Source organism: Sus scrofa, chromosome 9, assembly GCF_000003025.6.
Source record: "Sus scrofa isolate TJ Tabasco breed Duroc chromosome 9, Sscrofa11.1, whole genome shotgun sequence".
Taxonomy (NCBI): domain Eukaryota; kingdom Metazoa; phylum Chordata; class Mammalia; order Artiodactyla; family Suidae; genus Sus; species Sus scrofa.
Genome location: NC_010451.4, coordinates 33,789,174 through 33,815,670, shown reverse-complemented (window position 1 = coordinate 33,815,670; position 26,497 = coordinate 33,789,174). Strand labels below are relative to the sequence as shown.

Genomic DNA, 26,497 nt, shown 5'->3' with positions numbered 1-26,497 from the left:
TGAATCCAACTAGGAACCATGAGGTTGTGGGTTCGATCCCTGGCCTTGCTCAGCGGGTTAAGGATCTGGCATTGTCTTGAGCTGTGGTGTAGGTCACAGACATGGCTCGGATCTGGTGTTGCTGTGGCTGTGGAATAGGCTAGCAGCTACAGCTCTGACTGGACCCCTAGCCTGGGAGCCTCCATATGCTACAGGTGCCGCCCTAAAAAGAAAAAAGAAAAGTTTTCTTCAACTAAACCTGTTAAATTCTAAAGAAAAGACTATTTTATCCCAGAGCCTACCTAGAAAGATACAAAACAAGTATTAAAATCTGAGTGAATTGGCATATGCACACTGAGGTATATGGAACGACTGGCCAACGGGGACCTGATGTATGGCAGAGAGACTCTACCCAATATTCTGTGATAATCTATGTGGGAAAAGAATCTGAAAGAGAATGGACATGTATATATGTATGATTGAATCACTTTGTTGTACAGCAAAAATTATCACGACTTTGTAAATCAACTTTAAGTTAATAAAACTTTTTTAAAAAAAGTAAGACAAATAATAAGAACCAACATAAAAAATTAAAAGTTAAAAAAGTTGGAGATCCTGTCGTGGCTCAGTGGTTAGCGAATCTGACTAGGAACCATGAGGTTCCGGGTTTGATCCCTGGCCTCGCTCAGTGGGTTAAGAATTCGGCGTTGCCGTGAGCTGTGGTGTAGGTCGCGGCTTGGATTCCAAGTTGCTGTGGCTCTGGTGTAGGGGTCGGATTAGACCCCTAGCCTGGGAACCTCCATATGCCACAGGAGCGGCCCTAGAAAAGGCAAAAAGACAAAAAATAAATAAATAAATAAAAGCTGGGGAAAAAAAAAAAAACTGAGTGGAATATGAGCATCATGTAAATTTGTCCTCAAGTCTCCAGAATGGAGCAATTCATACAGTTGAAATCAGCTTTTAACAAGGTTTATTTTGTACATAAGTAACAAAATACTTTTGGTCCAAGTTTAAAACAAAGTTGCTTCATACTAATTCTACTAACAGGGATTATACATTTTAAGGAGATTATAACAAGCTACATAAATTCTTCAGAAAAAGACAAAATATAGGATATCACAAGTATTCTTCCCAAGAAACTGTCAAAAAGGGCAGGTGGCTCCAGAGACAGCAAAAGTATACCACAATTAGAAAAATATGAGATCTCATCTATCTGGAATATATTTGTTACTATATAAACATACTTACGGCCACATCTTATTTATTCTACCATTCCATTAATGATGAACAATGAGGTTCTATCAAAAATTTTATTACAAATTATGCTACATATTTTCTTACATACTAGTTATTTTATTTCTGTAGGTTAAATTTCTACAGATAATATAACTTTCCCAAAGGAATATAACTGACAATAGTCCCACCAAAAGAGTATGAGAGGGCCAATTTTTCAATATATTCATCAATATTCATTATTAATAATCATTTTTATATAATTCCACAATCTCTTGGTTTTATAAAAATAGAGTTTCTCAGTTCTTCTGCTCTGAGCATATTCAATGTTAACTTCATGTCACTTTAATAAAAGCTATGCTAAACATTCTCTGAAACATAGCTTTATATAACATCATTTTACTTGAATAATTTTTACATTATTATTTTATTTCCTTTAAATATAACCCATTCACTTACCTGAAGACAAAAGGCTATTGATCATCTCCAAAAATGTAGGATGTACAAACTGGTAATCCTCAAGAAGTAAAACTACCTGTTGTGCTTCAATACCTGCAAGATGCAGCACCTGCACAGTAAGAAAATGTATTTTAGTATCCATTAAACATTTTTGGCATGGTTAAAAACTTTCACTCTGTATGTAAACTAAGTTATTTGTATTGACTCATACTTGAGCAATCAAAATTTAACAACAGAGTTGGAAAGTAAATTCACTGAGTGATCAAAATTTAGCCACATATTTTGGAAAGTAAATCCAGTTCATCAACAAATACTACTGGGGGGAATCTTAATTATTTTATATCTCGATCATTAAAACAAAAGGTAGAAAATCATTTTTAAATATACCCACACACATTCTATCTAAATGCCCTTCCTTTTGTTTATCTTTCCTATCCATATAATAGCCCATAATCTGAGGTACCTGAGAGCTAAAAATCCTAATAGGAATCTTTTTGCTTTATGTACATAAAAACATAATTTTCTAATAACTATTGCGGAAATCATCATCAAAATTAAAATAAAGATTAAATTGTATCCCAGAGACTTAAAGGCCATGAAAAGCTTTTAGAATAAAAATTAATGATTTAAAATGAAATAAAGCAAGAGACTATAACTCACATGTTTGAGATCATTTTTGAACTGCTTCAGTTCATACCCCCTGGAAATCTTTGGTGAAAACAGCACTGCCCCATGCATATGACTGACTAGAGAAGTGATGGTCCGACGACCCACACCACTGCGTCCTGCTAAGAGAAGAGAGCCTCCGGGAAAACTCAGCACTCTGTCTATCCTGGAAGTGTACTCCAGGACCTCTTGGAAAAGTAAAATATCTAAATTCTGGTTATCGCGTCCATAATGAAAGAGACCCTTTAAAAAAAAAAATCACAAAGAATACTTTATAATTAATATAAGCCCCAATTATATAATAAAAATGTTAATTATCTAGATTAAGATATTAAATGCTTGGTGCATTCTAGAAAAGGGATTAAGTAACTACGTGTCATCTCACACTCTATCTTTTATCTATACAGTAATCCAGCTTTATGGCACTTTCTAAGGAAAAATGTATATGATGCCAAACAAGTTCAAGGGCCCACAACAATCAGTTAATTTTAAACACCATTAATATAACTAGCACAAAGCAGTGTAAGCTAACATGTTAATTATAAAGACTTTCAGCTCTCAAATTTTACTTATTACAAATCAAATCAGTGTGCACAGACTGATCTGTAATTCCAAAATCTTGACACTTAGTGCCTAAATAAAAAGATTCTGTGAAATCTTGTTCTTATGCACTGCTCGGCAATGTTTGATTTAGCCCACACACAGGCAGGTAGAGGTCCTGCCAGTAGCTGTGTGATAAAGTGAAGGAAGAGGGAAAGGATAGCTAGGCTTCACCACTTTCAATATTCCCAAATTTTGCAATATCCACTCCAGGTAAATAAATCAGCTTATCAGACCATGAAAAACCTTTCTTGATATAAAATCCATACTAACTTTCAACATAAATATTAATTTTAAAGCAATCATATATAATTGTTTCTTTATTATTATAATTAAACTTAAAAAAAAAAAAAACCCTATAGGCCAGTGCTACTCAGTGAACCAGCTTCATGAACATCGGAGCCTGTCAGAAATTTAGAATCTTTTCTGTTTTGTTTTGTTTTGTTTTGTTTTTTCCAGATTTGGATTTGTACCTACTGAATTAGACTTCCTCAGGATGGGACCCAGCAATCAGCATACTATCTGGTTTTTAAAGTGATTCTAATGCTCACCAAAGTTCAACATCACAGCTCTAGGATGATTTCCCAATTAATATTAAGCCTTTTTAATAGTCCCAACCTAAGATATGTCTCCCAGCATGCATCCTAGCAATTTTACACTTATCCATGTGAGTACATGTGCATCTAGTTAGATCTGCCACATCAGGCTGAATGCTAAAGAAGGTTTTGCCTATTCTATGATCTTTCACTGCATATCCTCAAAAGCTAGTGATAGATATTTTGAAAATGGCTTTAATCACAATATAATCTCAATTCAAGTTCATGATTGATTATATACCTTTTTAATAACATCCTTAAGATCCACAGAATTTAGTTTTCCAAGCGGTTTTCCATGTGGAGGCAAAGATTGTCCTGGGGCTGCCCTTATTCCTGAATTATGTCCGGCTCCCCATGTAACATAGAAAATATCTATAGAAATACAAGATCATTTGCTTTACATGCGTTATTTGTAATGGAAGCATTAGTAAATACACTTTACATTAAATTGTTTTTATCTTAGCCCAAATAAGAACACCTCCAGAAGGCAAAATTAATTATTTTGAATTAGCAAATAAATAAAACAATCTCAAAATTATCCTTGAAAAACATTTATCAATATCACCAAGAGCCCTTTTTTTTTTTTATTGTCTTTTTAGGGTTGCACCCGCAGCATATGGAGGTTTCCAGGCTAGGGGTCAAATCGGAGCTACAGCTGCTGGCCTACACCAGAGCCACAGCAATGCAGGACCCGAGCCGTGTCTGTGACCTACACCACAGCTCACAGCAACGCCGGGTCCTTAACCCACCAGCGAGGCCAGGGATTGAACCCGTGTCCTCATGGATACTAGTCGGGTTTGTTACCACTGAGCCACAATGGGAACTCCCTGCATTTTTTAAAAGGAGCACTTTAAATAAAATTGCCAAATCTAAATCTTCTTTGTAGTCATTATTCCAACGTGACTTGTGTGCATCTCCTTAATGGAGCTTTTCTCCTTGAATATATATTACTGTGCTCATAAAGCCGTAATGGTTACTCCTTTTCAGTTTTCTGCTATCCCTTAGATTTTTATTTTCACTGGGATCCAAATTCAGCCTCTTATGCATTAATTCTAAATATTCCTTACTCTGTGGATTAAATTATCAACTATTTAAATATACAACAAAAACCCATTTACTACTTATCTCTAGGGAAGCCTCCCAAGCTCTAATCTAATCCTATATTTCCAATTTCTTAAAAGACATATAATTCGTGCATTCATTCATTAAACAGTTATCCATCACACTCCTCTATTTGAAGATTGTGTTTTCTGTTAGAGATAAGCAGTGAATAAGCCAAACGTAATTCCTGCCCTCAGAGAACTGATAAAATTTATGTATATTGTCAAAGATACGCAAAAAGGTAAACAAACATTTGCAAGTAAAGCTTGCAAACATTCAAACACAAGTATAAAACTGAACTCATTAACTTCGCATCTCATCATTTCTCAACTAGACTATCGCGGCAGCCTCCTACCTTGTATCCCTGCTACAAGCCTCTGCTTCCTCAAATATATCCTCACTGCTTCTACAGTAACTAACAAGAAAACAAAATCTGACAGTTCCACTCCACTCTGGTATCACTATAGCTTCCCACTTCCTTAAAAAAAAAAAATCTCCTAATCAAGGCCTCATGCAATTTGGCTGTAATTTGGCACCACTGACTGCCTAATATACCTCCCCTGTGCACCCCAACATATACTCCAGTTTTCTCAAGACTTTCATTCTTACATATCCTTTTTCATTGTCTGGAATGTACCTCTTCTTCACTTAAAATAGTCATCCTTTAAGATATAGTTTGACACTATAACTGCTCAAAAAAGTTAAAGTCTTAGTGTTAATCTAACAAAATATATACAGGACTTATGCTGAAAACTATACAATACTGATGAAAGAAAGCAAAAATATATAATAAATAGATATATCATGTTAATGGATTAGAAATATCAACATAATAAAGATGTCATATTACATGCATCACTTCCACACCTTTTTCAAAATGCAAATTGGTTATTTAGCAAGCTCAGCTGTAAATACAACACAGATGCTTTGACTGGTGCTATGCTTTGTTTATCATACCAATAGGTGAAGCTGGTAATAACAAGGATATGTAAGAAATTCTGTGCTAATGACATTGCAGGTAATAATAGGAATAAGAAAGGCCATTACTCTTAAGCAAAACTTCATTAAAGTCAAATATGAATTTTCACAATGATCTTTAAGTATCATACACATACGGCTATTTAAAAAAAAACTCTGTTAAAATCCTTCAGGAAATGCAATCTTGAATTGAAAATATAAAACACTATGGTCTTAACTATATTGTTTCCAAGAAAAAAAATTATTATTATCATATTTTCTTTAAAACATAATTATTGAAATCTAGCAAAAAAAAGAGCAGCCCCTTATGGTAAATACAACATTAAAATTATCCAAAGTTTTTATTTGTTTAGACTTATGAAATCATGCTACCAGGAAGAAAAATAATTTAAGGGTCTCATGACATTATATATTTACATAAACTCTGCCACTATATTACCTGCCATATTGTCTAGTACATCTGAGCCCCAATCTCCTTGAAACACTGATGTTAAAATGCTGTCAAATAAATGAAGTTCTTTTGCACCAACAATTTTGTCACGAAATAAGCGCCGTGCTTCATATGCTACAATTTCTAATACATAATCTAGTGGATGGTTTGAGGATCCTAAAAAAGGCAAAATTTTCTTTAATTATAATAAAATTCAAATGATTTCAAAATGGTCTATTTCCACGTAATATTAGAAATAGAGAATGAGAATCTACATACCATTTTTGGCATCGGATGAAAAGAAAAAAGGGAAAATGAGTTAAAATTCATTTTGTTAATGAGTTGGCAAACTTTTTTTGATTATTTAAAGGATACATAAAATGCTATTATCTAGCTATTCAATAAAAATATCAATCCCCAAAAGCATATTAAACATGCTTTGGTTCCAAAGAATAATGATTTCAGTTTTTCCCAAATCAGGTTTTATTTATTTTTTTTTTGTACAATGATTTTTTTTTTCCATTATAGCTGGTTTACAGTGTTCTGTCAATTTTCTACTGTACAGCAAGGTGACTCAGTTACACATGCATGTATACATTCTTTTTTCTCACACTATCATGCTCTATCATAAGTGACTAGACATAGTTCCCAGCCAAATCAAGTTTTAATAGTGACATTCATAAATAGTTTAGAAGAGGAAACATAATAAAATACAATATTAATATTAATATTTAAATTTAATATCAACATAATTTTCATTATAATTTTTAAAATCCATAATTAATTACAGTAGTCACTTAATATATCTATTAAAATATAATATACAGCATAAATACACACAGAGGCAAGCAGATATCCCATGACATTCTTACTTTTTTTTTTAGGGCCACACCTGTGGCATATGGAAGTTCCCAGGCTAGGGGTCGAATCGGAGCTATAGCTGCCGTTCCACACCACAGCCACAGCAATGCCAGATGTGAGCCACATCTATGACCTATACTGTACTTCACGGCAATGCCAGATCCTTCACCCACTGAGCAATGCCAGAGATCGAACCAGCATCCTCAGGGATAATACTAGTTGGGTTCATTTCTATGAGCCATAGTAGCAGTAACTTCTACTATGACATTCTAAAGAAAGACATGAGATTTAAAAATCATACAAGCAAACTTACCTCCTTCTAAATCATATCGGAATAAGCCAAGAACCCACTGAGTAAGGATGCAAGGAGTAAAGAAATAGTGACTATGCTCATCAACCGTAAATCTGGCCCGCACCTGAAAAAAAAAAATAGTAAATGACCTGTCTTTAATATATATAACCATGACCTCTCCTAAATATAATCATGCTGTAAATTTTTCAGTCACCTTAGATTCATAGAAATGCCAATTTATACCAGCAGGTGTGATTGTATTTCAATATAACTGATTTCCTCATTTATCTTGTAAGTGATAATTACATTTATACATTTAAAAAATATTATCTACGAGAGGATGTTCATAAATATCAACAAACTGTCAAAGGTTTTCCATGAAAAAAAAATGAAATAAAAGGTTATAAAGCCTTGCTAGAGAGAGGAATTCAAGAAAAGTTAACCTAAGCTTTATAAAATGGTAGTTACAATTCTAAGGTACTCACCAGTATAGGTAAGACCCATTTTCTAATGGTGGGACCCACAGAGCTAGGTTATATTCAAGAAGTCACTGAACTTTTAACAAATCAAAGTGTCACAACTCAACATATAACCAAGTGTGGAGACTTTCCCTCTATTGATGGAGCCATTGCTCATACTCTGGTTTTCAGCATTTAACTTTGAATTAATATAGAAAAAAATAGCTCTATCTTTCCCCACTTCTACTCTAATACTCTAAAAAGTATTTCCACAAACACTTCTATAACTTTCACATCCTATTCCCTTTACCCAAGAAGACCCTCTTTCTTCTCCAGCCACTTTGTGAATTTCTTTTCACTTTTTCAAAATTGACATTTCACCTCCTAACAAATACCACACACAAGAAAGTTGTTCAAACTCTCTTCCATGCTATCGCTGTAACTTACACATACTGTTATTGTTAGACTTATCACACTGCATTAATAGTTTATTTATATGATTAGGAACCTCATTAGACTGTGAACTACCAGAGAAGAGAGACTCGGTCATCTTTGTATCCCTAGGACAAGCCCTAGAAAGAGAAGGTACTCAAAAAAATGTCTCTGTACCCTTAATGCCTATTTTCCAGTAACATCCCACTTTACCAGAATACCTTAGACATCTACTCAAAGATAAGAGGAAAAAAAGTAAACATCAAAAACTGCTCTCAAGTTTGAAGCCTGGAAGACAGAAAGTGATATAGAAGTCTGGAGAAAGATCCAGTTTTGGAAAGAAGATGAAGTCTATTGTAAATATGCTAAATTTCAGCTCAAAGCAGAATAACCATCTGATTTATCATTCAATATTTATTATCCATTAGAAACTGTGCCAAAAGATACAATAATGAATAAAACACACACAAGCATCTACCCTCACAGTTATTCCCTAGTAGAAAAGTATAATAAACAACAGAAAAAGAAAGCCTGAACATCAACACAGATCAGAATTAAAGGTAGGCCTTTGGGAATGATACCAACAGACATGAAAACTATAATATAAATGAATATATACCTGTTCATACACTTGTACCATAGATCCTGCTAGGAGATAAATTTTTGATGAAGAACCCCAAATAGAATGATTCTTCAGATTTTTATGTAGAACTGGTTCCAAATATGCTCCATAAATATTCTGTAATTGCTCTCTTTCTGGGTAACTAGAAAAAGGCATAGAAAAAAGAAGTCGAAGTAAGTCAATATTCTAAATTACTATTCAATGTTAAGTTATAGCTGTGGTTTTCAAACTGTGAGACCTATACACTTTTAAGGTTTACCCAAGGGCTAAGGCCAGCCTCATAGTCCCTAGTCTTACTTTAACTAAATCAGATACCTAATTACCTGTTGTCAAATACTGAGACTCCTAATAAATTCTATAAACATAATTGTTTAAAATCCACTGATTTTTAAAAGGGGCAAAAGGAAAATTTTACTTAAGAAAAAACATATTGAGGAAGTTCCTGCTGTGGCTCAGTGATAACAAACCCAACTAGTACCCATGAGGATGCAAGTTTGATCCCTGGCTGCTCAGGGAGTTAAGGATCCGGTATTGCCATGAGCTGTGGTGTAGGTCGCAAATGCAGCATGGATCCCACATTGCTGTGGCTGTGGCAGAGCCCAGTAGCTACAGCTCCAATTCTACCCCTAGCCTGAGAACTTCCATATGTCACTTCTATATGCCTGATTTCCATATGCCACACACTTTTTAAAGCTGTGGCCCTTAAAAAAAAAAGAAAGAAAGAAAAGGCATTTTGAGTTAAATACAGCCTGCACGAAGAGCAGTAATCTACCTCAGAAGTATAAAAGTAAAATACAACAAATAAAATCAACTTGTTCCTCCCAAACCAAAATCTATTTCAATACAAGTTAATTGCTGTTTATAACATTTTTAAAGAAGAATGTTAATAGATGGAGGTGGTTTAATATGAAAGCATAAAAACAAGATTTTATAAGGCAAAATATAACAAAGAACACAGTGCCATAAAATCAAATTCATGTAACAATTATGGACCATAGAGATGGATGGGTTATTAGGATTAATATCATCAGCCACTAAAAGACCTAACTCTACCTTGTTCATATTTACATTCTCTTTTTAGTTAACTTCATAAAATTTGATTTTATTTTTGTTTTAGGTAAGCCATAAAACATTTAAATAAAACCCACTATTCAAAATCCTCATATTGACATTGAGATGATACAAAACAGTTCTGTCTTATTTCTAATATATAAGAAGCATTGATTAAAACCTTCGTCATCCTAAATTACTGCCTTCTGTTTGGGACATGCAAGAAAAAAAATATCAGAGCTTAAGTTAGACTTTTTTTATATTCTACACTTCGAAGAAATATCATTGGTAGATGTCTTTCATAAAATGCAATATATAGATGCCTCCCCAAAAGAAAGAATAACTTAAGATACATACTCTATAGCACAAAGACGAACAATAGAAGTAAATCTGGTAGTAAGCTTATGTCTTCCCAGTCTTCCTCCAGCTGACATAGAAGCCACAATTTGAATATTTTCTAAACCAACCCATTCCAAATTTTCATCATAAAATCCTTGATATGTCAATATCTATTTGAAAATAAATATGTATAAATATTTTATGCATAAGATTTTCTAATCATGATACATTCTGCTTACAGTTCAATTATTTCCAAATGCAATCATGTCCTCTAATTTAAGAATTAATGACAGAAATATATCTTAAGTTCTTATACCATTAAAAATAATACAGTTCAAGACTCTGTGTTCAATTAACATTAGCTGAATTATCATCATTTAATGCTTTTCAGAAGTCCCTGGTGGTGAAGCAGGTTAAGGATCTGGTGTTGTCAATGCAGAGGCTCAGGTCACTGCCTTGGTGCAGGTTGGATCTCTGGCAAGGAACTTCCACATGCCGTGGGTGCTGCCAATAAATAAATAAGTAAATAAAATGCTTGTCTAATAAATATTAAAATCTAGGTGATAATATAAATCCACCAAAAAAATTAAAAAAGTAAATGAATCAGGAAAAATAAAAGGAAAATATTTATTTTTTCCTATAAATATTTTATTCTGTAGTTATAGAGAAAAAACATGAACCTATATGAATATATAAAGAAATAATTTAGAATTTATTTTCTAATGTGACGGATATCACACAAAGAAAATCTTCCACAGTGACTGAGAATGTATGGTCTCAGTGAAGAGGGAGAATGGGCTGAAGCAGACAGAAAAGGGCACGACTGAAGAAGTCTAACTGCTCTTGGAAAAATGCATTTACCTAAAAGAGTGAGGCATAATTCCCCCAACTCCAGCACCATCCCAAGCCTCTACTTTCCTAGGGTTTTTTTAGAAATAAAGGATAGAGGAGTTCCTGTCATGGCTCAGTGGTTAACAAACCCAGCTAGTATTCATGAGGACGTGGGTTCAATCCCTGGCCTTGCTCAGTGAGTTAAGGATCCAGCATTTCCATGAGGTTGCAGACACAGCTCGGATTCCACGTGTCTGTGGCTGTAGTGTAGGCCGGCAGCTACAGCTCTGATTGGACCCCTAGCCTAAAAACTACCATGTGCCACTGTGGGTGCGGCCCTAAAAAGACAAAAGACAAAAAAAAACAAAAAAAAAAAAACAAACAAAAAAAAAAAAAAAACACAGAGAAAGGAAGAAAAAGAAATAAAGAAATAAAGAATAGGTAAATAGTATAGGGTAAAGGTTGTTTTTACTCTTTCTGTCATATATCATCTAAATGTAATACCAACTTCTAAATAGAAGATCAAAGAAAGTAGCCCCAGAACAAGAATGAGATGTTTCAAGAGTTTAATTTCCATGATACATGCTAAGTGAAAAAGGCCCTAAAAGGGAAACAGATTTTTCTATCTATAAGAAAAGTTAAATGAAATTAAATTGTTTACAATTATATCAAAACACTTCAAAGTGATAAGACTCACTGTTGTAGGAAAGCTACCAAAGTACTGGTCCCCCATTTGTCAAGTTTGGGTAGGTTGATGTCTTTTAAGTACAGAACAAGTCTTTCACAGTCTTTTGGTCTATACACTCGACCAGTATTAGTACTGATTACCATGCATGTCTGGCTCAATTTCTGCAGGAGATGTCGAGAAGTAGTTTGTGTGCTACAGTGAACTGTAGCAATTTGAGTGGACCGGAGTTGGGAAAAGGCATACCTGAGCAGCATCCTAGGAAAGATATAAAACATCTGACTTGGTAAATGCAACTAATAAAATACTTTTTAAATTCAATACAAAAACTCTATTTTTTAAATATTTCAGTTTCTATGCATACTACTATTACAAAATAGATAAGTAACAAGGCCCTACTATATAGCACAGGGAAATCTACTCAATATTCCGTAAAAACCTATATGGGAAAAGAGTCTGAAAAAGAATGAATATATGTATACTTAAAACTGATTCATTTTGCTGTACACCTGAAACTAACACAACATTGTAAATAAAATACTTAAAACCATACCAACACATAAATTTAAAAAAAAAAAAAACATAGAAAATGTGGAGACAACACTTTCAATAAACATTTTAAAACTTAAAAATAAATATTTCAATTTCTAAATGATGTATGATATTTTTAAAGGAAAGTGGTAAAAATAAATATGGTTTCCATAACAAGTAGTTTTCTAATTTTTAGACTGGAAAAGAATAAATTCATATTTTAAGGCATTCTTGAGACTCTTCCAACAAAAAATATTAAAAGTTCACAGATATAATTTAGTTTGAAAAGTACATATAAAAGACCCTGTTGGATTTCCTGTGGTGGCGCAATGGTAATAACACGACTAATATCCATGAGGATGAGGGTTCAATCTCTGCCTTCACTCAGTGAGTTAAGGATCTGGTGTTGCCGTGAGCTGCAGTGTAGGTTGCCAATGTGGCTTGGATCTGGCATTACTGCCACTGTGGCGTAGGCCCAGAGTTGCAGCTCTGATTCAACACCTGGCCTGGGAACTTCCATATGCCGTAAGTGTGGCTCTAAAAAGACAAAGAAAAAAAAGAGAGAGACACTGTTTCCCAACAGTTGAAGGAAAGATTTTAAAATATTAAATTCTATAAGTTAAAAACATTACTATGATTTTATAGAATTGTTTAATTATTACTAGAAATGTGAAAATAATAACCCATGTTTTCCTTTACTTTCAAAAAACTACTCAGTAGGCACCAAAAATAGGTTGAATTCCACAAACTAAAAGCTATTTTTAAATAGAGAACTTCAAGATTCATCTTTTTATAACTATAGCATTATAGTCATGTGTGAGTACATCAAAGTATTTGTTTTTTTGCTGTGATTATATGTACAGATTCAAATTATGAATATCTTCTCAGACTGCTCTGATTCCATTAGAAGACACAGCCTGGCAGAAAAAAAAGCTATATTCTCTACAGTCATATTAATTTTACAAGTAATGACAATAAAGAGTCCTTCATAAAAATGTAAATGCTACTTTAACCAAAAGAAAGGTAACAAAAGTTGTTAAATCATTTTAAAACAGGAGAGAATAATAAATCCACATTATGCACCTCAATGAACATTTTTCTCCTCTTACCCTTTGCCACAGCCTTCTGGTCCTACAAGAATAAATGGCTGTTTAGTATCAGAACTTAGCCATGGTTTGAAATAATCTAGACCTCGTTGCATGTCAGGAGTCTGAATGACTGGAAGAGTTTGGCCATTACTGAAATCATCAGCCGTCAAATTTTCTGGCTTTTTCAGCACATAAGGTGCTAATCTTCCTCTACTCGAGTCATAGTAGGTGTCCATTGGTCTGTGAGGGTCTGGAGGAGATTCTCGTGCCCAATTAAAAACCTTAAGAGGAAAAAGGTGGACAGGTTTTCATCTATTCCAAACAGACTACCCAAAATTTTATTTCTCTAAATTAAATGTCCCAAAGAGAATCATCTTACTTCTAAAAAAAGTTTCCATGCACTAAAGTTACTAAATATCCTTTATAATTATAGTAACATTTTATCTCAAATATTATTCCCTAAAGTAAAATTCATCTAGTTTGCAAATACATTATTGTAACAATATATTCAACTTTTAATTAAGCTCATATGAACACAAAATTACAAATTACACAATGTAGGAGTCCTAGACTCTTCATTTCCACTACATCTTGGCAATACCCATTCCAGTGTCACCACCACTGCTCTTGATCTTTTCTTTCTAACAAAGAAAACTGTTATCTGCACAGATACAGAGCAGAGAGTTAGCCTATAATGCAACTTTTCAACATCTTTATTCTAAACTTTGGCATGAAAATATCTGCTTAAAATCAGCATATGGAGTTCCCGTTGTGGCACAGCGGAAATGAATCTGACTAGGAACCAAGAGGTTGTGGGTTTGATGCCTGGCCTCGCCCAGTGGCTTAAGGATCCGGCGTTGCCATGAGCTGTGGTGTAGGTAGCAGACTCAGCTCAGATCCTGCATTGCTGTGGCTGTAGCGTAGTCCGGCAGCTACCACTCCGATTAGACCCCTAAACTGGGAACCTCCATATGCCTTGGGTGCAACCCTGGAAAAAGAGAAAAAAAAAAAAAAAAAAAAAGCAGCATACAATATAATACTGAGTGGTAACAATGAAAAGTATCTGGCAACAGAGGAAACAGAATGGCCATAGAAAGAAAAGCAGAAGAGGGAAAGCAATAAATCGTGGCACCAATGAAACAAAACGATAAAAATGCAGAAACAAGTGTTCGAGCCAAACCAAAGGAATGAGTTCAATTATTTCAACAGAGGCCAACAGGAAGAAATTCTGTATATCTAGAATTTAATTTTATAAACAATGTGTCTGAAATACACCTTTGCATATAATAAAGAAAACATTTATAATGATTATTCCATAAAAGCATTCCTAACTGCTAAAACTCTTCTGGCTGAACAAGGATTAAAAATGTTATTTCAGGATTAAAGATCCTACACCCAAAGACAAAGAAAAAGCCACAATGAGATGGTAGTAGGGGTACTTGCACCATATATGAAATCCCATACCCGCCAGGTCCAGATGGGAGACCCACAGACTGGAAAATAACTATATTGCCAGGGCTCTCCCAGAGGAGTAAGAGTTCTAAACCCCACATCAATTTTTCCCAGCCTGGAATCTGATACTGCGAGGAGGAACCTCCCCCAAGCCACCCCAAACATTTAGCATTGAAGGCCAGCAGGGCTTGACCACAAGAGCTCCACAGGACGCGAGGAAAAAAAGATTCCACTCTTAAAGGGCGCACAAAGAGTTTTATGTGCACTGGGTGCCCAGACAAAGAAGGGACTCCATAAGAATCTGGGTCAGACCTATCTGTGGGTCCAACGGTCTTCTGGGAAAGCAGGGGTCAGTTGTAGCTCAATGTGAGGATAGGACACTAGTGGTGGAGGTCTCAGAAAATAATCAGTGGCATGAACTTCCCTGGAGGCTGCCATTTTGGAAAGAAGTGGCCCAATCTGACAACCGCCTGATCTTTCCCCAGGCTAGCAGTATGTGGATAAGAAACCTTCCAGTAATGCTTGGCGGGGCAGTGAGTGGCAGCAAACTGCAGCTGGAAGTCAGCCACACAATTACCAGAGTAAACAACTGACATACTTACAGCCATTCTATTTTTCACTTTCAGTATATAGTCAATAAATTACATGACATTACACACTTCATTATAAAATAGGCTTTGTGTTAGATAATTTTGCCTAACTACAGTTCAATGTAAGTGTTGTGAGCACTCTAAGGAAAGCCAGGGCTAAGCTATGATGTGTGATAGGTTAAGCCTAGCAAATACTTAGGATTATTTTCAATTTATGATGGGTTTATCTGGATGTAACCCCATCATAAACTGAGGAAGATATGTATACAAATTCATTACTATTGTATTAAATGCATAATTTCAAAATTTAAAAGTTCTATACTAAGGGTCAACAAAAATTAACAAAAAATATTGCCTGCAGGCTTTCAAAGTGCATTACCTCTTTGGTGAATTCCAGACGTGACTTCATGTTCAGATTTCCACTGAGCCCCCTTATGAGATTAATAACAAATTGATCATGATCTCTGCATCCATGTAGATGTGACAAACCATTCATCACAGTCCCAACCAAACTTGTTTCTACCACATAGTCATTCTGTTGATTAAAATACATGGTACAGACAAAGGGTAAATATTAACCAGTAAATCAGAACCATACAGACTGACATTTACTTACCTTTTCAAGGATCATCTTTAAATTTATCCCTCTACCCAAGCTGTAGAATGTTTATATTTCAATTTGTATACATATGTTACATATATATGATATATACATAAACTGTGGAAACAAAATTAATCATAAAAGCCCAACTGTGTATTTCTAACTATAAGTACAGTCCCTAAATAGATATACAGTTTGTTTACTTACTAAACCTGAAGAATATTTTTTTAAAGGTAAGTCAATGAGCACTGGTCTAAAAATAATAGTTCTTCATTCCCTCTTGCTGATTACCAAAAAAAAAAAAAAAAAAAAAAAAAGAAGCAGCTACAGGCAAAGTGTAGATTAATTGCTCTGGACAAGAAAAGCTGGTAAAAACATGCTTAAAATGAAGCTTTTGGATTCAGGTAGTATAAATGATTTTGATCAGCCGACCTCTGGAGCTGTGAATAACTGCCCGGAGATGGAAGAGGAAAGGATTCTCATTCTTTCTCTAAGTATCAAGTGAGAACCAATTATGCATTAGGATCTGTATGTGGTACTAGGTACTTCTTTTTAAGGTGAATTAAACAGAGCACTTGTTTTAACAGAAGTCAAATCTAGTAGAGGAATGATTAACACGCTGTGGTAGAAGCTGTAGAGCAGCAGATAGTGTTTCGAGAAAGGATAACTCAGGTTGAGGGTGCAAGATCTCTCTGAAAAAGGTGACATTTAAGCGAACATCTGAAGGATGAGATATATCTGACCATGCAGAAAACGGCACAATGGTAAGCGATGAAAAACAGTGGGACAGCAAGAAAGGCATCTACCCAGCACTCCATCCCCATATTCTGGCAGAGCTCTACTAAAAGGCAGCTGAATGTAAGCAACACTCAATCATTATATTTCTTGCCTAAATAATTGTAAAATATTATAATTATCTTACCTGCTTTAGAACCCATTGCAAAGCCTTTTCAAAATAATCCCCAATCCAGTTTTCAAGATTATTCCTATATTCAGGTGGTTGATTCCTCAACCAAGATTTTATCAGAGAATTAAGATCTGTCTCTTCATCACTGAAACACATTAACAAACATATAAGAAATTATTTAGGAAGAAATTGTGAATGTACTAAATGGAGTAAATTTCTGCTCCAGTAAAATTATTCTACACGTGTACTCTATCTGTTAATATATGAGTTGACTTTAGTTACTTCTGCATATGTATGTGTGAATATGTTACTTCTATATATACACACACACACATTCATATAGGTATATACACATATATATCATCTATCAGGTAAAGCAAATAAATTTCATCTATATTATTGTAAATATAAATCTAAGAAGAACTACATATCTACTAGCTAGCCAAAAAGTGGTCTAAATCCTCATTACCCAAAGTGTGATCTACAAAATCCCAGTCCCAACTCAGACCCACTAAAGCACTTTAACAATACCTCTGAGTGATTCAAATGCACATTAGATTTCAAGACGTGTTGCCTTTTTTTTTTTTTCCTCTTTACATCTGTACCTGCAACATATTTAAGTTCCTGGGCTAGGGGCTGAATAACTGCAGCTGCAGGCCCACACCACATCCAAGGCAACACCACATCAAAGCCACATCTGTGACCTTTGTCACAGCTTGCAGCAACACTGGATATCCTTAACCCACTGAACAAGACCAGGGATTGAACCTGTATCCCTACAGAAACAACTTCAGGTTCTTAACCTGCTGAGCCACAACAAGAATTCCAAGATGCACTGCATCTTAATGTAGACCTTTAAAAATACTTTTTCTTTTTCTCTATCCCAAAAAAAGCCAACTACCTACAATTCCATGCCACTATTAAAACTCAGATCATCCTAAAATATAATTATTTTACCAAAGCACTTAATTACATGAGCAACATCCAATGATTGAAATTAAATATAACATTGATATCTTATTCAAAATTGTTACATATTTATAAAAATTACAGTAAAAACAATTCATAGATTAATCATTTTAAAGTGACAAAGGCTCATGATTTTGTCATTTTTCCTGTCTTCTACAACTGTTTCATAGCAACATAAGTACTGAGCCCTTATATTTCTCCTCCCACATTTCTATCCAGTTTAATAAGGTAAAGAAAAAATGAAAAGATCAAAAGTAAATATTTAAATTATATTAGACAGGCTCAAAACAGACAAATCAAAGGCTCTAGCTCCTTCAGAATAAAGACTTTGGTGTCAATGGGATCTACTCAGTGCCTATGGCAAATATGAGTCTTGGTTTGATTGCAACAATCTTGGTTTATATCAGTTATCTTAGCATAATTAATAGCATTCTCATTCATTATTAAAAGGTCTTCATTTGGTCTACTGAATAGCAAGTGCAAATAACTGCTGAAGAAATGAATAAAACCTAAAACTACAGTATAAGCTAATCAAAAAGCAACTAAAATTAATTAATATGTATTTGTATTTTATATGAAATCATATATATTTACCATGCTGCTCACAAACAGTATTTGGTTCACCAACAATTTTCAAATCCTCTACAGCAATACATCATCTTTTTTTCTGATAAATAGCAATGGCATTCTACTTACTGCTTACTTCATTTACAGCCTATCTTGTATTATAATTGCTGTTATATTTATTTTATCTCCTCTACGTGAAGTATGCACCATAAAGACAAGCCTTCCATAAATATAACCCTTCGTAAGTGTTAGCTTTACTTCTCTCTTGCTGTTTCTCCTAAAATGCCTAACTTAATGTCATATACATAACAAGTATTCAATAAATAATTTTTAAATTTAATTATATATTTCCCTCTTATCCTATTTTTCCTCACAAGATTACATAAATACATTTGAATAAATGAGATAAATTGTGTGAGATAGTATTACAAAAGCTATAAACCCAGAATTCCTGTGCTCAGCGGTAACAAACCCGACAAGTATCCATGAGTTTGCAGCTCTGATTCCTGGTCTCATTCAGTGGGTTAAACGATCCAGTGTTGCCATGGGCTGTGGTGTAGGTCACAGATCAGATCCTACGTTGCTATGGCTATGGCGTAAGCCAGCAGCTGCAACTCACAGCATCAACTGGACCCCTAGCCCAGGAACTTCCACTGGTGTGGCCCATAAAGAGCAAAAAAAAAAAAAAAAAAAAAAAAAAAAAAAAAAAAAGGCTATAAGCCCAATGTTATATTATTTTTAATAATTTATTATATTAATACCTTAAAATATTAATTGGGAGTTCATGGCTAGTTTAATTTAAACTTTCCTATAATATTGCCAAAGCAAGCAACTAAATAATTTTAGAAACAATCTGAACCAACTTATGATGTGTCATACAACACCAAAAATGGTTTCAAATGATTCTAAAAGAGTAGAGCACTTTATGTAGACAAATAAATATTAAATTCTAAAACATAAATTCAAAAAGTAAAAGCAAATTTTTTCATTATTCATTTTGGGAAATGAAGTGGCTCAAATGTCCATGTTCTGGTATGTGACTGCTGTATATGACGTCTAAAATTAGTGTGCCGTTGGAGTTCCTGCCGTGGCTCAGTAGAACGAATCTGACTAGTATTCATAAGGACGCAGGTTTGATCCCTGGCCTCACTTGGTGGGTTAAGGATCTGACGTTGCTGTGACCTGTGGTGTAGGTTGCAGATGCGGCTCAGATCTGGCATTGCTGTGGCTGCGGCATAGGCCAGTGGCTACAGCTCCAATTCGATCCCTAGCCTGGGAACCTCCATATGATGCCAGTGTGACCCTGAAATTACAAAAAACAAATACATAAAATAAAATCAGTTTGTTATTCATTTTTGCTCTTTCAAGCCTCTTCCAAATACACTGAGTAGGAAATAAACAAACAAACAAAAAAACATCAAGAGGTTTCCAACTTATAAAATGAACAATTGGGCCATAGGACTTATTACACCTAGATTAGCTCTAAAATTCTATGAATCTAAGTTTCTGTGGCTACTTAACTTTAAATTATTAGCCTCTAGCTCATAAGTAGCATATTCACTTCTCTGAACTCACCATAATATTTAAACAAAATAGAAAAAGAATACAAATTAAATACTTTCTGTTGCATTTAAGCAAATAACAATAATTTAGAAATTGTAACACAACTGAGCAGCTGAAAATAATTCCACTTAACATACAAGAACTCTCTGAATGAATTAAAACCTAACAAAAAAGAAGTTAATAAGAAATGAGGAAAACAAATATTTACACATTACTCATACACCACTTATTTCACTTAGCCATGAAACAAAATAATAATCTATGAATATTCTAATATAATGTATTACCTAAGAAAGATCATTCCCATTCTAGATATTGTGGCTGGTGAGGCACAACTTAAATCATGAGTTTCAAATACAAAGTTCACATTTGGGCCAAACTGAATCCTTTCTCCACTGGGCATAGTGAGCAGTCGATTATCATCCAGAACAGAATTCAGAGATTCAATCCACTCAGGGTCAATATCACCATCACAGATTATCCATGAGTTGACATCTATTTTCAAATTCAAAATAAATAAGTAAATAAAGATAAATTTTAAAAATATGCTGTGATGATAATTAAATATAAAAAATAAAATAATCATTTCTTATTCTATAGATGTAATTTCCATAAGCAATATTTTATTTTTCTGAAGTAGAATATAAGAACAAAAAAAAAAACAAATTGAATTTTTTTTCCTTTTTTTTCTTTTAGGGCTGGCCACAGCTGCGGCATATAGAAGTTCCTAGGCCAGGGGTCAAATCACCTTAATCCACTGAGTGAGGCCAGGGATGGAATCTACATCTTCATGGATACTAGTCAGGTTCTTAACCTGCCAGGACAGGAACTCCCAAGTTGAAATTTTTCATGTGAATCTGTACTACAAATGTTGCAGAAAACCCATGAGCAATCAAGGCTCAGCTGGCCAAAGACCCAGTTGTATACTCTGTGATAATGCTCTATTTGTCTATGAACATACAGAACTGGATTCTCAGTCAAAAAAAAAAAAAAAAAAACATGGTTTACAAGACTTAGGTATTGGTATTCCCACAACCTTGTGAGATATTCTTCAGACCTTTGTCTGCTACCATGTCATTAGAATGTATGAATGCTTGCTATGTAATATCACTTTCAGAAAATACAAGAAACCTACTTTTTAGTGCCATACATGAGAAATAAGAAGTATATCCCTGTTAAATTTCTTTGATATACAAAAAAGTGACCTCGAAGGGGAGAAGCAGTGAATAAGTTGTGTACACAATTATTTCCAGAACAAATCTTTTTTAAATACATCCATCCTAAAATGAAAGTAGTTTCAAGTTGTTCTTGGACCTTTGAAACAATTCAAAGAAGAAAACAGCACCAATAAAAGTGTGAGAAATAAGCAAAGATATGTCTGGTTTTTACATAGTGTGATATTACTGACTACAATGACAATGAAGACACTACACTGAAAATCCCTTCCAATATCTTAAGAGTTCTAAACTTCTCATCTACTGGTTTGTAAAAACAACTATTAATTAAATTATGACCTAACAAAAAGTAGAGAGTCCAAGATTCGTGCCCCAATTTTCTTAAACACTAAGCCAAAAAATTTAGACCATGAAGTCTACTATTTTATGACTCAAATTTTCAAATTAAAAACATCATATTCAAACTGATAATGTGGCACACATAAATTTCAATGCCAAATAAAAATTTGTCATTTTTCTTATTTCTGAGGCATTATTATATAATTCATTAATCAGATTTTATATTAATTTAGTTGTGAATTACAATTCACCCATATTGCTCTATTATAATAAGATTACTATAGATTATAGGTGAAAATGATAGCATGTCTTCAGCCCCTCCAAAGTAAAATATCAATGTTGATCACTATACGGCAGTTTATGGTCATATATAAGACTTGAAAAGGATAGCATTATAGACAAGTTCTATCATCGTCTAAAAATGATTCATCAAGGAATAACAAAACACAGACCAACCTTGAGGTTCTCGAACTACTTGGCGAGCACTATTTGTCAAAACACCATCAGACCATTCCCTTGTATCCATGTCAATATGGCCTAATAATTGATGTCTAGGCATAGCTTTGGGATTCATGGTATATTGTTTTACTACTTTGCCAATTTTACAAAGCGCCGCCCTTAACATTCTCCAAAGAGTTGATTTTCCAGCACCACTTGGACCAACAATAACAACTCCCATCCTCTGGCGTAACTGTTCATACAACTCTAAAGCCTTCTTGATCTAGTAAAAAGAAACATTTTTATATATAACTTATAGTGTACAATCATGCACAGTTCTATAACAGTTCTATTTCAAACACATAAATTAAGCCTTTGACTTTTTCAGTAGAAGATAAATATTTAAATAAAAGAATAATAAATCTGAACATATTTATAACAAGATCTTAAATTTAATATTTCTTTCAATGACAGATGTACTCTTTCCAAGTTATTTGAAAACAATACAATATGTTCATTATTGTTTTCACTCACTCATTCATTCAAAGAATATTTGATTCAATATTTTATTCACTTTGCTAATTCATCTTTCATTTATATTCTCTCCCCAAAAATAAAAAACCTGAGGAAAAAGTGTTCATTTTGCATATGTATTCATGATACATAAAAACAGCTACTAAAATTAATTTTTCTAAGAAGTTGTCAAAATTAAATTAAATCATACATAACCAACTACCAAAACCACATATTATGTCCCAGGTTCAATAAGAAGCAATAAGAATAAAATGTTAAACAAAAATAGACATGAATCCATATTTCATGGAGACTACCATCTGGTAGGGGAGAATCAATATTAATTAAATATATAATTAAATATTAGCATGTATATTTAACAAAGTTAAGAAAAGCACATTGCAAGGGATTTAATTTGGACTTGAAGATTAGGGAAGGCTTCCATGTGTGAATAGGATTTAAGCTGAAAGATGAATGGTAAGTTGAAAGATAAAGGACAAAGATAGTTAATAAGGAATTAACCAGAAGGAAAGATCGAGATATTTGAATATATTCTTGCAATTACCTGATTAGATATGATTTCATAATTGGCCTCCTCAAAGACTTGTTTTAATGCAGCACTCAGTTCATCATATTCTACTTCTTTAAAGTCAATTCCAGGAAACACATCTTTAATCAGTGCATCAAACCGAGTGCAATCAGCAAATGTAAACTTTGACATTGTATTAAGCCTCAGTGCTTGTACCACAATATGACTTTCATTAACTAGAGAAAAAGTTTCATTTTAAAGTTATCAGTTATGAATCTAATAACTATAAAAAGTTTTTAAATTCCTTGATATGCATTACTAGTAATTAAATGATACATTAGAACTTAGTAACACTTAAAGATATATGCTATCATGTGAATTGGCAAGCATACTTAACAATTCTTTAAGTGCTGAAAAACAAGTATTACTGAGTTATAGACTCTTTTCCGTAGAATCTGAAGCCCAGGGTACTCAGACTTTAATTAAAAACAATTACCCAAGGAGATCCTGCTGAATAGCATTGAGAACTATGTCTAGATACTCATGTTGCAACAGAAGAAAGGGTGGGGGAAAAAACTGTAATTGCAATGTATACATCTAAGGATAACCTGACCCCCTTGCTGTACAGTGGGAAAATAAAATAAAAAAATAAAAAATAAAAAAAAAACAATTACCACGTGTATTTGCATACTGCTCTACCATTCTAATAGAATCCTTATAACAACTGCATAAAATAAAGTATTATTATTATTTCAGTTTAACATATGAGAATATTAATTCTCTAAGGGTTTAAATGACTTACCTGAGAGAGCACAGCATTAAGCACTAGAGCTGAGATTTAAACCTAGGTCAACTAATTGCAGATTCAGGTATCTTTTCAAATATACCAATATATTTGTCTCCCAGACATTTTATGTCCTAAAACTAAAAACTAACAAACTGAGAAGCAATCTTTGATCAGCCTCTCTCAAAATTGTTTCATAAACCCATTCTTTTTCCTCCGGTTTTTAGGGCCACATCCACAGCATATAGAAGTTCCCAGGCTAGGGGTCGAATCAGAGCTACAGCTGCCGGCCTACACCACAGTCACAGCCACAGCAGCACCGAATCCGAACCACATCTGCGACCTACACCACAGCTCATGGCAACACCAGATCTTTAACCCACTGATCGAGGCCAGGGATCAAACCCGCATCCTCATGGATCCTAGTCGGGTTCATTAACTGCTGAACCATGAAGGGAACTCCCATAAACCCAAATGTAAACACTAATATTGCCAGATTCTTATATTTTCAAGGATATTAGCTGCTGATTGATGACACATATATAAAGGCAAAAAAAAAAAACTATTTTTAGTCTGGTATTTCTCTATAATTGCTTAATAACTGTGTTTAAATATATATAAAGAGGTGTGGCTGCATAAGAATTTACTTAAAGCACTGAACTCATAAATAAGCTATCTTTATTTACTAAAGTTATGATTTAAATATTTCTTCAAAATCACCACAGATAGACAAGTGAAAATAGTAATCTAAGCACTTCAACAAATAACTGTATTTGTCCTGGCATATGCCAACCAAATGAAAGAGCTGAAGTAGTTTTCCTTTCTAAGATGTATATTTTGATCATTTAAGGTCCAAGTAGGTAATTTCATGTGGTCCTCTTTCTTATGCTGTCTCATTTTTTTGGGTGGCATTTTAACTTAATATTTTTTGGCTGCACTTGTGGATATCAAGTTCCTAGTCCAGGGATTGAATCCCAGCCACAGCTGCCACCTATGCCACAGATGCAGCAACACCAGATCCTTAACCCACCAGCCAGGCTGGGCCAGGGATAGAACCCACACTACCAGAGAAACAACACAGGATCTCTAAGATGCTGTGCCACAGCAGAACTCCTTAACATAATTTTTAATAGAAAATTAAAGAGGCTGAATATTCAGTCTTTCATAAAGGCATATATCAATGGGTGTGGGAATCACTTCATGTAAATAGGAAAAAAGTGGTCAAGTATAATTTAAAATATACATGAGTCTACACTGATCTGAATGATTTAAGAAATACATCAATAGGGAAGAAGAGACAAATCTTTTTTTTAATTAATTTATTTATTTTTCCGCTGTACAGCATGGGGCCGAGATACACTTAATTGTATACATTTTTTCCCACCCTTTGTTCTGTTACAATATAAGTATCTAGACATAGTTCTCAATGCTACTCAGCAGGATCTCACTGTAAATCCATTCCAAGTTGTATCTGATAATCCTAAACTCCCAATCCCTCCCACTCCCTCCCTCTCCCCTCAGGCAGCCACAAATCTATTCCCAGGTCCATGATTTTCTTTTCTGTGGAAATGTTCGTTTGTGCTGTATATTAGATTCCAGTTATAAGTGAAATCATATGGTATTTTTCTTTGTCTTTCTGACTTATTTCACTCAGTATGAGTCTCTAGTTTCACCCATGTTGCTATAAATGGTATTATGTCATTCTTTTTTATGGCTGAGTAGTATTCCATTGTGTATATATACCACATCTTCCGAATCCAATCATCTGTCAATGGACATTTAGGTTGTTTCGATGTCTTGGCTATTGTGAATAGTGCTGCAATGAACATGCGGGTGCATGTGTCTCTTTTAAGTAGAGTTTTGTCTGGATATATGCCCAAGAGTGGGATTGCGGGGTCATATGGAAGTCCTATGTATAGATTTCTAAGGCATCTCCAAACTGTTCTCTGTAGTGGCTGTACCATTTACATTCCCACCAGCAGTGCAGGAAGCTTCTCTTTTCTCCACAACCCCTCCAGCACTGAGACAAATCTTCTATACAGAAGAGTTTTAAATAATAAATGTAGACCCCTCTAAGAGGTGGAGCTTAAATACTCATCTCCTCACATTAAAGGTGAAATACATTTAGTAACTGGCTTCCAAAGAATAGAGTAGGGAAAGGGGAAAATAACTTTCCAGTAGAGAAACCTGGCAGACCCGAAGTGATAAAGGTGAACATCACCAGTGATATTATATGGTTATTATGTACCCACTGAAACAATATAACAAGAAGAGCACTCCACCTCTGTGGTATTTTTTCCAGATGTTCCTAATTCAGTCTACACAATATCTGACTAGTACTCTGTCAGGGTTATGAAAACAAAAACAGACTGAGAAACTGTCACAGAGCAGAGCAGACTAAGGAAACATGACAATGCAAATGGAACCCTAGATTCAATCCTGGAACAGAAAGAGGACATAAAGAGTAGAACAGGTGAAATACAAATGAAGTCTGGAGTTTAGTTAATAGCAATGTGTACCAGCTTCAGTTTCCCAGTTGTAATGTACCATGGTAAATAAGATGAAACAACGAAAGGGTAACCTTGCAACTTTACTGTGAATCTAAAATTATTCTTACGTTAAAAGGTATTTTTTTATAATCTTAAGGTATTTCTTTTTAATTCTGTTTGGTATACTATCTCTCTGGAAGAGAAAATCCCCATGTGTTTCTTGTTTTAAAACTAGACAAATTTTCAGACTACTCTAGACCTACCAAATCCAGAACTGTGGGCGTGGGTGGGATCCAACACTCTGTGTTTTAACAAGTCTCTAGGTGATTCTAATGCACTTTAAAGACTGA

The 26,497-nt window shown here is 34.3% G+C and overlaps 1 protein-coding gene across 1 annotated transcript in view; it reads right to left on the bottom strand.

Moving 5' to 3' along the window:
* DYNC2H1 (dynein cytoplasmic 2 heavy chain 1) overlaps window positions 1–26,497 on the bottom strand; it is a 319,035-nt gene that overhangs the window by 224,284 nt on the left and 68,254 nt on the right. Inside the window, 14 exon segments of the mRNA XM_021062717.1 lie at window positions 1,672–1,780; window positions 2,332–2,580; window positions 3,775–3,905; window positions 6,052–6,219; window positions 7,217–7,319; window positions 8,705–8,849; window positions 10,115–10,268; window positions 11,626–11,870; window positions 13,253–13,512; window positions 15,653–15,808; window positions 16,797–16,926; window positions 20,168–20,375; window positions 21,851–22,115; window positions 22,911–23,110. Coding sequence (XP_020918376.1) covers window positions 1,672–1,780; window positions 2,332–2,580; window positions 3,775–3,905; window positions 6,052–6,219; window positions 7,217–7,319; window positions 8,705–8,849; window positions 10,115–10,268; window positions 11,626–11,870; window positions 13,253–13,512; window positions 15,653–15,808; window positions 16,797–16,926; window positions 20,168–20,375; window positions 21,851–22,115; window positions 22,911–23,110 — 2,523 coding nt within the window.